The 15,743-nt window shown below is 45.2% G+C and overlaps 1 protein-coding gene across 1 annotated transcript in view; it reads left to right on the forward strand.

The window, feature by feature from the left end:
- Positions 1-672: 672 nt before the first annotated feature.
- RNF149 (ring finger protein 149) overlaps positions 673-15,743 on the forward strand; it is a 34,340-nt gene continuing 19,269 nt past the window's right edge. Inside the window, exons 1-2 of the mRNA XM_084754426.1 lie at positions 673-1,243; positions 15,446-15,696. Coding sequence (XP_084610552.1) covers positions 790-1,243; positions 15,446-15,696 — 705 coding nt within the window. The 5' untranslated portion in view covers positions 673-789. The remainder of the gene's footprint in view (positions 1,244-15,445; positions 15,697-15,743) is intronic.

Below are 15,743 nucleotides of genomic sequence, written 5' to 3' on the forward strand. Positions count from 1 at the left end.
TAAATAAATAAATAAATAAATATACACACGCACTGTTATTACAGGACTATTTATCGGCCAGCATTTATTTCCAAACAAATCATTTCCCACCCTCTACCCCACCTCCTTTTTTGTTTTTTTGTTTTTGTTTTGTTTTGTTTTTTGAGACAGGGTTTCTCTGTGTAGCCTTGATTGGTCTGGACTCTGGCCTACCTCTGCCTCCTGACCCTTTTTTTTTCCTCTTTTGATTGATGTAGTGCCTTTGTCTTTATTCAAACAGAAGCCTACACATTACACATAAACAAACGAGAAGCGAACTTGAAAGAAGAGCAACAAAAAATCTAATCTATTACAAAGTTGGTAACAGAAGGCATCCGGAGAACTTGAGGGCGGCTTTGTTTTGTTTTTTAATTTTTTTAAGTGGCTTTTGTGCCTTGCGCAGTCAACTCCACCCTCTGAGAGATTTTACACAACCGCAGTCCCACGCTAGCCTGCCCGAGCCGCCCCAACTTCCCCAGACTTGGGGACTCTTGCCCTAGGGTTGCACAACACACATTAGCATCTGCTAGCTCCTGCACCGCCGCCCACAGCCCCGCGGCACAGAACTCGCGCCTGCGCACACCTCAAGGCCCGGGGTAGGGCCACGCCCCTTCCGTCGCCACGCCCCCACGCTCACGCCCCCTCCAGGTGCGCGTGCGCCGCGGGCCCGCCCCCGCGCGCTCGCCGGTCTCCTCGGAGCTGCGGGTCGGCCTGGCGCGAGCAACCTCGCTCTACGCTAGCGCTCTTCCTCTGCCTCCCGGCTGGGCGGCCATGGCGGCGCGACGGCGTTGGCGGCCCGCGGTCGGCGCGGGAGCCTGGGGCGCGCTCACATGGTTGGCGCTGGCCTCGTGTGCTCCCGGGGTGGGCGGCGGGGCGCTCGAGTGGTACTCCGCCATGGTGGGCATCGAGTACGTGGACCCGCGGTCCAACCTGACGGTGTGGAGCTTGTCGGAGAGCGGCCGCTTTGGCGACAGCTCGCCCAAGGAGGACAAGCAGGGCCTGGTGGGCACCCCGCTCGCGCCCGGGGACGCGGAGGGCTGCGCGCCTGACACCCGCTTCGTGGCGCCCGGCGGCCTGGGCGCCGAGCCCTGGGTCGCGCTGGTGGCGCGCGGCGGCTGCACCTTCAAGGACAAGGTGCTGGCGGCCGCGCGGAAGAACGCCTCGGCGGTGGTGGTCTACAACCAGGAGCGCTACGGGAACGCCACCGAGCCCATGTCGCACGCGGGTGAGCTGGTCCGGCGCTGGGCCGCCCTCCTGGGGCAGGGGCGAGCCTGGTGGTTTCCCAGGTGGAGAGGGAAGGGCAGTGCGTGCACACGCTGGATCGGTGCTTCGCCTCGGGAGTGTGAGGAGGCAGGGGAGTAGCAGAGAAACTCCGCAGGAGGGAAGTCCGACCAAGTGCTAGAACTCCCCATATTCGTAGTAACAAGTCGCTTAGATCGGCTTACGGTTTCCCGAAGTTGGCTGAGTGGTGAGTGTGTTAGTGACTGGCGCACTCCAGGGTCTCATTGTCTTTTTAACCAACCCTAAGTGATGGCTTGGTGGCCCTTCATTTTGATGAGGCGTATCCGAGTACTTTCAAAACCTTGAGTCGGGAAGCGTGGGCTTTCTTGCTGTGCTTTCTCTCAGGACACATACAGGAGGATCAATCGCACTTGCTCATTGTGTTTGGTCCGTTCTGTGTTCAGATGAAATCTCTTTAGTGTGCTCTTTGAAGGAAAGACCGAGCTACCTCTTTCTGTCGGGAGGCCGGTCCTAAATACACTACTATTCCAGGGACTGCAGATTCCACTTCAGGTGAGTTTGCAAAATACCATCCTAGGGACAGAGTTCTCTCTAGAGACCCAGAACTTGATTGTATTTCTGTTGTGCCTTCTGAGGTCACATTAGCTTTAAGGCATCAAGCAGTTGACTCATTCTGAATTTCCTGTGATTACAGTTTTTGGTTTTGGTTTTGGTTTTGTTGGGGTCGTCCCCCCCCCAGACTGGGTCTCGCTGTGTCCTGGAACTCTCTTTGTAGACCAGGCTGGCCTCGAACTCACAGAGATATATCTGCCTGCCTCTGCCTCCCGATTGCGGGCATTACAGCATATGCCACCATGCCTGGTATACAGTTTTTGTTTTAAGTTTCTGCTGCTACTATAACATCCGTTCCCCCTGTTCTGCATTTTTTCTTTTCTGTTTTGTTGTTGAATGCAGCACAGAATTTGGAGCGGGCGGGGAGACAGAAAAGTGAGCTTGGATTTGGCCATTTTTATAGAGGGTTGGGAATGATGGCCATTTGATGGCAAGGAAGTGATCTCCGCTTATAGGCAACTCTTCTTCAAGAAGGTTCCAGATTGGCAGAGAATGGGTATGAATTGTAGGAACGTTGTAGGGTGGCATAAGATAAGGTCAGGAGTATTTGACATTCTGTGAAAGTAATCTGCTCAAATGGAGGAACACCTGACGAAGTTGGGTCTTTTGAGAACACAAGGTTTGGTTGGCTGCACGGGACAGAGTGAGTACAGGTGTCCCTGCGGTGGTGTTGGGTAGACACCGTCTTTGCTGCAGCTAGTCTACTGATGATAGACTAGCCTCATGGTCGTTGTCCACACGCAGTTTCCTCAAGGCTCATGAATGATCCTAGCATTGCAGATACATCCCATCGGTAGTGGTCCCAAGTTCAGTTCTGCCAGCGAAAAGAAGTGGCTGTGCTGAACCTCACTCCTTGGTGTTGGGTGTGTGCATTTCTGGATGCATACACATCTTAATGTAGACTTTTCCCTTTAAATGACAGGATCATCACCCTACAATTTCCTAACTCTACCCTACTGCATTTTTTTATAATGACACCAGCATCCTCCCAAGCAGACAACACTTGTTCTAAACGTGGCTCAGCAACACTTCATGTTTATATTGTTGGTAGATAACTTAGCTGGACACAGAAAAACACCCAGTCATGTTTGTTAGACTCTTCGGTGGAGGGACACTTCTCTTCCCATTACCTGCCTCCTTTCTAGCTTTCTTGACAGAATAATACTACTGAACTTTTTTAAACGGAGGATTAGCACCTTTTGAAAAGTGTGTGAAAGTACCCATGCAGTGAGTGACTAGATCTTCCTGAGGGCCCTGGGGTAGATCCCTAATTCCACGGTTCCTGTAAGGAAACAAACTCTAAAGCATTTTAAAACTTGGTCCAGGTAACCTGTAGGGTACTGAACTGCATTCCTCTCTTCCCACAGTCCAGGTGTTTGCTCCACACTTGTAACAACCAGAAATGCCTTGAGATTTTGCTAGAACTTCAGAGAGCAACAAAATTATCGAGCGTTTTGCACCACTGGCCTAAAGGAAGATTAATTTGGTAGTGGTGTGATTGATAAACAGAAGAGCTGGAAACAAAGTCAGACTCTGGCAGAGGTTGTAGACACTGCAGAGATGGAAAGGTGGCTGTCTCAGAACTTAGTCCATTGGGCACCAGGAGTCGACAGTACCATCGTTTGGGAAGAGTTAAGGTGGGAGAAGCCCCTTTGACTGTACTTAGACCTGGCTGGGTATTTATTTAGAGCCACTGAGGCTGATGAGGCTTAGGCTGGTTTCCTCTGCCTAGTCATAAACTAGCTGATGCCAGGAAAACCCACGGATTCAGCTGTTCCTAGTGCTGGTGAGTAACACCGGGTTCTATGAAGTCGGCAGAAGTTGCTTCCGAAGTTGAATACTGGTTATCTTCCAGAGTTGTGGGGAGGATTTTTCCAATTCTTCTCATTGTTCCTCTCACTGGATTAAGCACTAGATAGTATTTAATTTTTAAATGGTTGAGATTACTGCCAGGCGCAGTGGCACACCCCTGTGATCCCAGCACTCAGGGAGGCAGAGGCAGGTGGATCCCTGTGAGTTGGAGGCCAGTCTAGTCTATAAAATGAGTCCAAGATGGCCTAGGCTACACAGAGAAACCCCATCCTGAAAAACAAATAGCAAAAAAAAAATAAAAAATAAAAAAAAGTCATTGGGCCGGACATGGTTGCGCAGGCCTTTAATCCCAGCAGTCAGGAGGTAGAGGCTAGTGGATCGCTGTGAGTTCGAGGCCCCCCTGGTCTACAAAGTGAGTCCAGGACAGCCAAGGCTACACGGAGAGACCCTGTCTCGAAAAACAAACAAACAAGTCATTGACATTGAGGATTTTAAAGGATCATTGCTTTAAGATCATGCTCTCTCAGAACAGCAGAGAGGACTTAACAGTTATGCCTAGCGTTCTGGTTTTAGCAGACTTGCTCAGAGTTGAGAATATCGAAGACATGCCTGTCTGCAAAGGGATGCTGGTGTGTCAGTAGTGATAAACACAGCACTCCAGGCCAGAGGAGTTTATACTTAACTGCGTTATATGCATGCTGCTTGGAAGGTAGAAGTTGACGCAGTGCTGATCTTAAAGACAACCAGGTCTTTTAGGGTCCCTGAAAATGGCCACAGTATTGCAATGATGGGAATTGTAAGACTTTTAATTAATGTTTCACTGTGACTACTTCTAAGATCTTAGTCAGGGAAAAAAGAAAAACCGAACTTTAAAGAAACCGTATGTTGAGATGTACTCATTTTATACTGGCAGTGCATGTTAAATGGTGTTTTATATGTAGATAATCAGTTATTGATTGTGTGTAATACTATGCTCTCAAATGACCTGCAACTTCACATTTGAATGTAAAATGTATCTTGGTTCTATTAAGAGCCAGAAGTGGCACCTTAACAGCGTCATCGAAGGTGGGGTCAATTAGGACAGTTCGGCAGAAAGATTGATTTTTTTTTTTTTTGACTGACAGGCTCAGGACATTAGGAGGGTATGTATATGTGTGGAAGGTGGGCTGAGGATTTGTGTGTACCTGAAGTAGTGTTCCAGAGGGCTAAAAGGTCTGAAATGCGCAGACAAGGAAAAGCTGCAAAAGAGTTCTCAGTAAGAGTGTTCTGTACTATTTGAAACAAATCCATTTTCAGGGAAGAGGGTGGTGGTGGTAAAGCTTTGGTTTTTTGTGTGTTTGTATGTTTGCGTGTGATGGAGTCTTGTGGGTATTTCATGCTAGTCCTCAACTCATGGCCCTCTTGTCTTAGCCTCCCAATTGCTGGCGTTTATAGGCATACATCATCATACTGGCCCCAATTTTTTTTTTAAGATTTATTTATTATGTAAACAGTATGCATCAGATCACATTATAGATGGTTGTGAGCCATCATATAGTTGCTGGTAATTGAACTCATGACCTCTGGAAGAGCAGACAGTGCTCTTCACCGCTGAGCCATCTCTCCAGCCCACTGGCCCAAATCTTTTATTAACTTATTTTTATTTTATGTATATGAGTGTTCTGTGTACATGCATGGAAGTGTACCACATGTATTGGTGATGCCCAGGAAGGCCAGATGAAGGCACTGGAACTGGAGTCAGGAAGCTTTCTAAGTCACCACGTGAATCCTGGGAAGCATCAGGTCTTCTGCCAAAGAGCAAGTGTTCTTAACCACTGAGCCATTGCTCTAGGTCTCTTCTCTCTCCCCCAAATTTTTGACAAAACGAAATCATACAAAATATAATTATTTAGAGTAGTATCCAGTTGTCAATTGTGTCCTCCTCATTCACCCTAGCCAACCATGCAAAAATTTCTATTTTGTATAACAAGACATTTACAGTCCAGATTCTTCTCCTTATGAGGTCATTTCCCTTGTAGTCCTGGAAGACAAGCCAGTTGTTCAAATCCATTCATTCATGAATAACTTTCCATGAGTGTCCATGCTCCATGCCACAAAAATCTGATAAGTTGAACGGGTAGTACTTGTCTAGTGGGCAGAGACCTATAAAAAAATCAGACAAGATGCGTGAAAGAAGGCCTCTCTGAGGCTGGAGAGATGGCTTAGTGGTTAGCGGGAGCGTTGCTTTCGCAGAGGCCCCCACTTCAGTTCCCAGCACCCACGTTAGATGACTCACAGGGCCTGTAATTCCAGCTGCAGGAGATCTGATTCCTCATCCCAGCTCCTTGGACACCTCACTTGAATGCACATGTGTGTGCTCAACATTTGCAATTAAAGAGAAAGTTGCTAACAGTGGCTGCAGGTAGAGCAGGCGCTGCTGTAGAGGTTAAGCTGAGTTTGCAGGACATCTAGGTTTTGTTGAGGAGTCCCTAGGAGAACAGAAGTGGCTAGAATGTGGCATTTATTTACAAAAAAGAAAACTTGAAAATTCAGGAGATTCTGTTACTGTAACCTCACGATCAATTATTGCTGCTAAATTAGTTTTCTCCACCAGAAATTTAACCTGCTACTTTAAATATTTCAGTAGTTCTTATCATCAAGGCAATACTGAAGTAGACTTTAGTTTCCTTGGGAGGAAAGATGGTACCTTAGATTCATATGTCTTGATACAAATTTTAAAGTTACTGACCAAGTGCAAATCCTTTACAAATGTGTTGGTTTAGTTTTTGACAGAGTAGCAAGAGGATCACAAAATTTTGAGAAGGAAATAGACACCATTTTACTTTTGGCATAAGAAAACTTGTGATTCTGTTACTGGTAACTTGGCCTGCTAAAAATACTGTTCTGTATCTGTTACTCAAGAAGGAGTTTTATGATGACACTATGTGTTCACTGAGACAGTGTGCTCAGCGTAAGGCAAAGTAAAGCAGGAACTGCCCTCAGGGACCTGTCTGCCCAAGGGTGAGGTGTAGAGATTACCTTATGGGTGAGATTGAGCAAGATGACCCTTTTCAGTGGAGCACGAATGACAGCAGCACTGAGCCCTGGGGGAGAAAAAGATTCCAAAGGCTTGTTTCTTCTGTCTCAAGTCTCTGAACAAATTCACCTGCTTAGCTGAGCTTTTTTTCTTTTTTCTTTTTTCTTTTTCCTCTCTTGTGTCAGTTGTACAAATTGCCTGAGCAGATTAGCTCTTCTGGATTGGATCAAGGAGCCAGTGATTTGACAGGAAGTAGAGTTTGGGGGATTTCGGTAGGTGGTCTTGGCATCCCTTAGCTTATGCATGAACTCACTCCAGAGCTAGTACAATTTAGACAGGGTTTCTGTGGAGCCTTGGCTGTCCTGGACTCACTTTGCAGACCAGGCTGGCCTTGAACTCACATGGATCCTGCCTCTGCCTCCTGAGTGCTGGGATTCCAGGCGTGCACCACCGCACCTGGCTGAGCCAATACATTCTTTACCCTTCTGCTTTGCTGCTTGTTAAGCTGTACCCCTGCCGCTTTCCCCATTTTTTGAGAATTGTTCTTGGTGTATTGATCAGTCTGACCTTGAGAACTCTGAGCCTCCTGAGTATCTGTGGTTACAGGGTTTTCAAAAACCCTGAAAATCAATCACAGGTAGAAAAGGCCATCCTTGGGTTTTGTTAATGTAACGTAAGTTCTGGAAGCAGTCTTGCTGCTGGGACTGTTGCACAACAGACCAGCCCAAGGCACTGTTCTATAGGCCACAGCTTTTAACTTAGTGAGCTAAATGGTCTTTTCTCACTTGGTTAATGTCTCTCTTTCCTCTTCATCAACAAAATGCCTGGTTCTAGTAACTGGCCAAGCTAGATGCATCACAGTATTAGATAAAACTTTTTAAAAGATCTAGTTGAGGTTTGTTTGTTTGTTTGTTTGTTTTCAGAAGAGGGCATTGAATCTCCTGAAACTGTAGTTATATAAATGGTTACGAGCGCCATGTGGGTACTCATATTTGAACCTGAGTCCTCTGGAACATGAGCCGGTGTTCTTTTTTTGTTTTGTTTTGTTTTTGTTTTTTCGAGATAGGGTTTCTCTGTGTAGCCTTGGCTGTCCTGGACTTGCTTTGTAGACTAGGCTGGCCTCAAACTCACAGCGATCCGCCTGCCTCTGCCTACCAAGTGCTGTGATTAAAGGCGTGCGCCACCACGCCCGGCTCGAGCCGGTGTTCTTAACCACTGGGCCATCTCTCTAGCCCCGCAAATATGATTCTATGATAGTTTTATAACCTAGAAAAAATTCCTTTCCTTTGCTTTGTAAAGCTTTTTCCATACCTTTTTTTTTTTAAGATAGGAAAGTAGGATTTATTTATTTATTTATTTATTTATTTATTTATTTATTTAGTATGCAGTGTTCTCTCTGCATATATACACCTGTAGGCCAGAAGAGGGCATCAGATCACATTACAGATGGTTGTGAACCACCATGTGGTTGCTGGGAATTGAACTCAGGACCTTTGGAAGAGCAGGCGGTGCTCTTAACCACTGAGCCGTCTCTCCAGCCCCCAATGTTTTCCATTCCTGAAGATAAAATGTAAATGTGCCTCTCAGGGAAAGATTTCCCTCTATCCAAACAAGATTACCCCTCATATCTATAGCTTTTTGTTGTTCTGCTTGCTTGTTAAGTAAGTGGCAGCCCAAAGAAGAATCATTCTCAAACTAACTTAAAACTTAGAAATAAACTTAAGAAACACTCTCAGGGAGCAGTTTGTCCAGGAGCACATCTCCCCTCTGGCAGTGAGCAACAAGGTGAGGTTTGACCCCAAAGCTGGCTCTGCAGCTGCTCCCTTGTGGAGAAGATTCAGGGAATAAATATTGCCTTAGACATGAGCTTCCTGCCCCCTGAGAACCCGCATTCCCAGTTTAGGAGAACCAGAACTCCCTGAAGATTTCTGCTTTAAATGAGATGTTCAGTAATGGAGGTCGTCTGCCCCCCTCCCTACACATATCTCCCCAAACTGTCACAAAATGAGTATGATGATATTGGCACCAGGGATTGTTTCAACTGGTAATTGTAGAATAGAAGCCATTTGGGCTTCTGTGTGAATGCTTTTAACTGAGATACTGTTGTTTCTACTTGAAATGCTCTACAAGTTTCTTTTTTTATTAAAAAGGCTTTTTGGCAGTGGTGGTGCACAGCTGTAATCCCAGCACTCTGGAGGCAGAGGCAGGCCCACCTCTGAGTTTGAGACCAGCCTGGTCTATAAGACAGCCAGGACTGTTAAACAGAAAAACTGTCTTCAAACAAACAAACAAAAAAGAGGCAGGTGGATCTTTGTGAGTTTGAGGCCAACCTGGTGTACAAAGCGAGTCCAGGACAGCCATGGCTGTATAGAGAAATCATGTAAAAAATTGAAAACTGTACTAGAAGACCATCAAGGCTGGTGAATCTGGACCCGGGGGTGGGGGTGGGGGCCTGCACAAACTGTTGTACCAACCAAGGACAATGCATGCAGTAAACCTAGACTGCCTATTCAGATCTGGCCAATGGACAGTTGGGTAGAGAGTGGGGACTGACTCTGACATGAACTCTGGTGTCCCCTATTTGACCACTTCCCCTTGCTGAGGAGGCTATCTGGATGAGAACTGATAGGCTGTGACCATATGGTGAGGGAGGAAGTCCTCTTCTGTCACAGGCCTAGGGGAGGGGAATAGGGTGAAAGAAGGAGGGAGGGGGAACGGGAAGATACAAATGAGGGGATAACAATCAAGATGTAATCTGAATAAATTGTTTAAATTTTTAAAAATTGGAAAAATAATGAAAAGCTGGGTGGTGTGAGCCATGCCTTTAATCCCAGCAGTTGGGGAGACAGAGGCAAGTGAATCTTTGAGTTAGAGGCCAGCCTGGACTACCGTAGAAACCGTACGGGTGTGTGTGTATGTGTGTGCGCGCAAGCTTGTACCTTATAATGTTGAGTGGGTTAAGCCTGTGTCCTAGTTGTTGCTGTACATGTTTCTGGACTGCTGAATGCTTGTTTTCCTTAAGGTAGTCAGTACTTGCCTCCTGGTGTGTCTTCTCAGTGACTACAGGGTCATCAGTGCTGAGGAGACCGCAGTTTCCTCTAGTTAAGTTCAAACTGGTTGCAGTATCACCTTGCAGACAGAAGCCACTTTAGAAAGGTACCCTTCTGGCATTTCAGTAACAAAGTTCCTGTGGCTAAGATTACAGTGGAAATGCTATGAACTATATGTCTCACTAAGATAAAAAGAGTCTGCTTTGTTTTCACCAGATGGATGGAGAAAAATGAGAATATGATGCTCTGAGGTATGGTTGAGAAAAAGGATTATCTTAGATTGGAAGAGCACAGCCAGAAGCATCTGGAAGGGTCCAGGCTGAACCAGGCCATGAGGCGAGAGAGGACAAGAGAGTGGGCTAGGAGTGAGCCAGGAGACCAAGAGAACCGGGAGGAGAAAGAACAAGATTGCCCAAGTGAGAAGAGGCTGGGAGAGGGGAGCTCAGGTGGGGGACAGGTTTTGGGAAGGGAGCAGGGCCTACCAGCTAGGGCGCCTGGGACAGACTGCCCAGCGCCCCCTTTGATATGTTAAATAGCATCTGAGTTAGCCATTTGTCCCAGGTTTCTTTGAAACCTCACACATTATACATTCATTCATCATAGGATTTTCTGCTCGGTAAAGTGAGACTTCCACCCAATCGTAGATGGCCGTCAGCTCTTCAGAGCCTTCCAGGGTCCTTTGTTGGTACAGCCAAGTAAGGCTTGGAGGTGTTTAAGGATGGCATGCTGCCAGTGCTTTACCTGGCCTGCTGCTTTTTTCTCTTGAGCACTGTCAGCTACTGCCTCACCCTGTGTGCCGTCATTGTGAGACATTTGGGTTGTCAGAGCAGGCCCTTAGGGAAAATACTAGCAAACCGAGGAGAAGCTTAAGGGTGAGACTGCATGCAAAGGTGCAGCAGAACCAAACAGCCGCTCATTTACATACGCCCATCCGAGGGTAACGTGATCTCACTGTGGCGGCAGCAGCTTGTAGGCTTTGTTTCTCTGGAGAACGCGGTGGCATTTTAGAAAGAATTATTATTTTTTATGTGAGTATGTTTGTGCTTGCACGAGTTTATGTGACCCGTATGTGTAGCAGTGCCCATAGAGGCCACAGGGCAGCAGATCCCTTTGAACTGGAGTTACAGTAACCGGAGCGACTACAGAAGCAGGAACTGCTCTTTTCTCTGAACTAGTCTCCAAGGTGTAGTGTTTAAAACTGTTAAACTGAGGCTAGCGCTAGAGAAAACTGATTTTTGAGAAGCGTTAGTGCAAATTGTTCTTACATGGAGGAAACTTCTTTTGTACCACTTAAGTTGTACCTCCTGACGGTCTCAGCAGTGAAATTTGGGAAGTCTGATTGTTTATTTTTGCACCAATACCAAACACCAGAACTTCATCATTGTTTACCAAGTAGATGGTATTTATGCTGTCCCCAAACCTAGGCTGCTTAGTTCTTTTATCCTTATCAATACGACCACTAGGAAAGCAAAGCCTTGAGTGTGTTGCTCCTGCCTCCGCCTGGTCAGTGAGGGAGCCTAACGTTTGAAATGTGACCAGTTAGCAGCCACACTTGGCCGGGCTCTGTAGACTAAAGCTGGAGGCATCTAGCATTGCAGAAGACCTGATGGGTCCCTTTGTCCTGTCTTTCTTTGCTACTGGGGACTGAAACTGGCGTCTCAGACATGTTGAGGAGTTTGTCTCATCCATACAGCATGAGTTAAACACATCTTTACAGAGGGTACTTAGGTTTAAGTTCTGCATCTCCCAAGCTAAGCACACAGGGTACCATTAAGTTACTTCCCAGCCCCTTAAGCACTAGTCTTGTCTGTCTGCCCTTTTCACTTCGATTGGGTTAACTTCAGCACGGTTCAGAACTAGCTGAGGAGACAATTCAGCATACTGATTGGTATTGATAAGTGATTTTTAAGTGATTTTAACTGCTTTTCCTGTTCTTGAGAGGTATGAATTGGCCTTCTGCCTAGTAGGTGAGCACTCACTGCTGAGCCTGTCCCTAGCTCTAAACTTTTTTAAAGTGACAATGGTGAGGACAGTTAGAGATTTCAATTAGTGTCGCCTTAATTTGCTTTCTGTACTTGAAACTGGGAAGAGGTAGTGAAAGAATTCACAAGTTTTCTGTAAGGAAGTTGTTTTTTGTTTGTTTGTTTGTTTGTTTTTTGGCATGGTAATGCATATTTAATCTCAGCATGTAGGAGGAATTTGGGGCCCACTGTTGAGACACCATCTCAAAAAAGAAAATATTCAATTCCAAATGTCTTTATGCAACACATATCTTAGTTGGGGAAAGAAATATAAAAACTGCCTCATGTGTTTGTCCTCTCTGGGCATGTCCTTTGCTATCCTGAGCAGTCTCAAATACCTGATTTTATTTATTCTGGATTCTGTCTTCCTGACTTAGGGGCTGATCTCATTGAGAGATTCTGGAATCTAAAATTATCAGGACATCTGGTAGGACATTGTTTTGACAATAGAATTCTTACTTTATCTTTAAAAAGCTTTGCTCTGGATTTGTTTAATCACTGAAGGGGCTGTGGAGATGGCTTAGTAGTTCAGACACTGGCTGCTCTTCCAGAGGACCCAGGTTCAGTTCCCAGCACCCTGGGGCAATGTACAACTGTCAGTAACTTTAGTAATAGGGCACCTGACACTCTGGCCTCCATAGTCACCAGGCACACATGTGGTATACAAGCATGCAGACAAAATATTAGTATGTATAAAATAAACATTTTAATTACATTTTAAAATATCTTTACAGGTATCCATCATGTTTGTATATGATTACATTTAAGTTTCTGTATACAGATTTACTGAAACAAATCAACTGAATTTCAGATTTTATGGTAGCCTTGATTGCTCTCTCCCTCCTCGTCTCCCCCACCCCATCTATCTCATGTCCTGCCTTGCACGCGCACACACAGAGTATACAAACATGCTGACTTGTGCATATTGCTAGTAGAATATATGAAACTTATATTTTTGCCGATTTCACATGTTTTCATATATTTAACACTCACTCGCTGGGAGATGACTGCTGACGGATGGATTCAGGATTCCTTCAGGTGGTGCCTACCAGTCTCTAAGCCACCAAATAGTGCTGTAAAGCAGGTGATTTTTTTTGTGGTTTTTGAATTATTTTCTCAGTAAAGCAACATTTTTGTTTTTGTTGTTTAGTATATGTGCTGCCAAAGCAAGCACAAACAACCATTTTTTCAAAACTTCACTTTTCTAAAAATAAATTCCTTTGTTTTCTGTTGTTGTTTCTTTTATAAGAAACTAGTTTGTTAGCTGGGCCACACACCTTTAATCCCAGTACTTGGGAGGCTGAGGTAGATCCCTGTGAGTTCCAGGACAGCCAGAGCAACACAGAGAAACCCTGTTTTAAAAAATAAACAAGAAACTAGTTTGTTGTATTTGTTTGATCTATTCTTCCTAAGTTGGCCATTTGTTACTTTAACCTTAACTTTAAAGAAAAGTTTGTTTTCCTGTTGTCATCTCTCCTTCCCTCTTCCAGACCTATCATGGCTTCTTAAGAACTGCTTGGTACATTTGCATAATTGAAATTTTTTTTTCTTTCTTTCTTTCTCGAGACAGGTTTCTCTGTGTAGCCTTGGCTGTCCTAGACTCGCTTTGTAGAACAGGCTGGCCTCGAACTCACAGAGATCCACCTGCCTTTGCCTGCCGAGTGCTGGGATTAAAGGCGTGCGCCACCAACACCCAGCGTTTCTTTTTATTTATACATTTAACATTTTTTGGCTTAGTAATTTATTTTGATGTACATTGTGAAGAAAACATACAGGTTTCCCCCCAATATAATATCCGTTTGCCTTCATCTGGTTTTTAAAAATAGTTCATTTTCCTTATTGACTTCTTTACCACTTGCTATCTACTTTTTGTGTATTTGGGTTTATTTATGGACTTTTTGTTCCGTCCAGTTCTGTGGTCATCTTCCTCTGCCTCCACCAGACTGCTTTCATGCTTAGCTGTAGCGACTAGTTCACGGCTCGTTGTTTAAACGCTTCCCTGGCCATCGTGTGTCCCCACGTCACTTTACAGGGCTTGTGTTTTGTTTGCTTGCCTTTTAAAGTTTATCTGTTGATATTTTGTGGTGGCTGTATGAATTTATAGCTAGAATCATAATAAAACTGAAGAGTTTTGCCTCTTTTCTCCTTATTTTTGCCTTAGGTCTGCTCATGACTTCAAAGCAGTTTTAAACAGTAGTGACCACAAGCTGGGCGGGGCAGTGCCCGCCTTTAATCCCAGCCCTTGGGAGGCAGAGGCCCTGGATCTCCATGAGCCTGGTCTACACTCACCCAGAGCTACGTAGTGAGACACTAACTTGGGAAAAAATGGCAGTGATCACAAGAGTTCTCATGTTCCCTCCTCCTCCTCCTCCCCTTTTTCCTCTTTCCTCCTTCTTTCTTCTTCTCTGTGTAGTCCTGGCTATCCTGGAACTCACTCTATAGACATAGTCCCTAATTCTAATGGGCATATTTGAAGCATTTTACATTCATATTCATAAGTGAAATTAATCTGTGTGACTCTTTTGCTTTTTGTTAGCATGTTTGGCTTTATCCTAGATAGGCTTCCCTATAGTTCTGGTGTGAACCCAGCCCTGTCCATGCTACTGTGTTTGGCTGTGTAGTCCTACATAGGCTTCCCTATAGTTCTGGTGTGAACCCAGGCCCTGTCCATGTTACTGTGTTTGGCTGTATAGTCCTAGATAGACTTCCCTATAGTTCTGGTGTGAACCCAGCCATTGTCCATGCTACTGTGTTTGGCTGTATAGTCCTAGATAGACTTCCCTATAGTTCTGGTGTGAACCCAGCCCTTGTCCATCCTAGATAGACTTCCCTATAGTTCTGGTGTGAACCCAGCCATTGTCCATGCTACTGTGTTTGGCTGTGTAGTCCTAGATAGACTTCCCTATAGTTCTGGTGTGAACCCAGGCCCTGTCCATGCTACTGTGTTTGGCTGTATCCTAGATAGACTTCCCTATAGTTCTGGTGTGAACCCAGGCCCTGTCCATGCTACTGTGTTTGGCTGTGTAGTCCTAGATAGATTTCCCTATAGTTCTGGTGTGAACCCAGCCATTGTCCATGCTACTGTGTTTGGCTGTATCCTAGATAGACTTCCCTATAGTTCTGGTGTGAACCCAGGCCCTGTTCATGCTACTGTGTTTGGCTGTGTAGTCCTACATAGGCTTCCCTATAGTTCTGGTGTGAACCCAGGCCCTGTCCATGCCAGGCAAATACTCTACCATTGAGCCACAGCCACAGCTCTTGGGTTTTGTTTTTTGGGACAGGGTCTCTGTAACCAGACTGGCCCCCACTTACTGTATAGTCAGGCTTAGCTTACAACTGAGAGCCTGCTGTCTCCAGTCCTAGGTTAGAGGCGTTAGCCACATGACTGGAGTGTCCTTTTCTTTTCTTTTAATTAGCTACGGAACAGTTTAAATGCCACCAGTGTTTTGGGCTTCTTTAAAGGCGTGATGATAGCTCCATCTGTGAGTGTAAATGGTGGCCTAGCTTTGGGGAGAATAGTTCAGTGATGATCTTACTTCAGTCAGCCTTTTCTCTTTTGGAACCAGTTTTGGCAGTTGATGTGTTTCTAAAAATTACTCATTTTTCAAATGTATATGTTGATGAACATACTCTTAATTTTACCTAACTTTTGTCTTCTTTGTTCTTTTGTGTAGGAACAGGAAACACAGTCGTCATTATGATTAGCTATCCAAAAGGACGAGAAATTTTTGATCTGGTGCAAAAAGGCATTCCAGTAAAAATGACCATTGGGATTGGTACCCGCCATATGCAGGAGTTCATCAGTGGTCAGTCTGTGGTGTTTGTGGCCATTGCCTTCATCACGATGATGATCATCTCATTAGCATGGCTAATATTCTATTACATACAGCGCTTCCTGTATACTGGCTCACAGTTTGGAAGTCAGGTAGTTACAGATAACTATTCATTCTAATTATATAGCAATAGCTCATA

This window comes from Acomys minous (genome assembly GCF_964271855.1).
Source record: "Acomys minous genome assembly, chromosome: 13".
NCBI classification, from domain to species: domain Eukaryota; kingdom Metazoa; phylum Chordata; class Mammalia; order Rodentia; family Muridae; genus Acomys; species Acomys minous.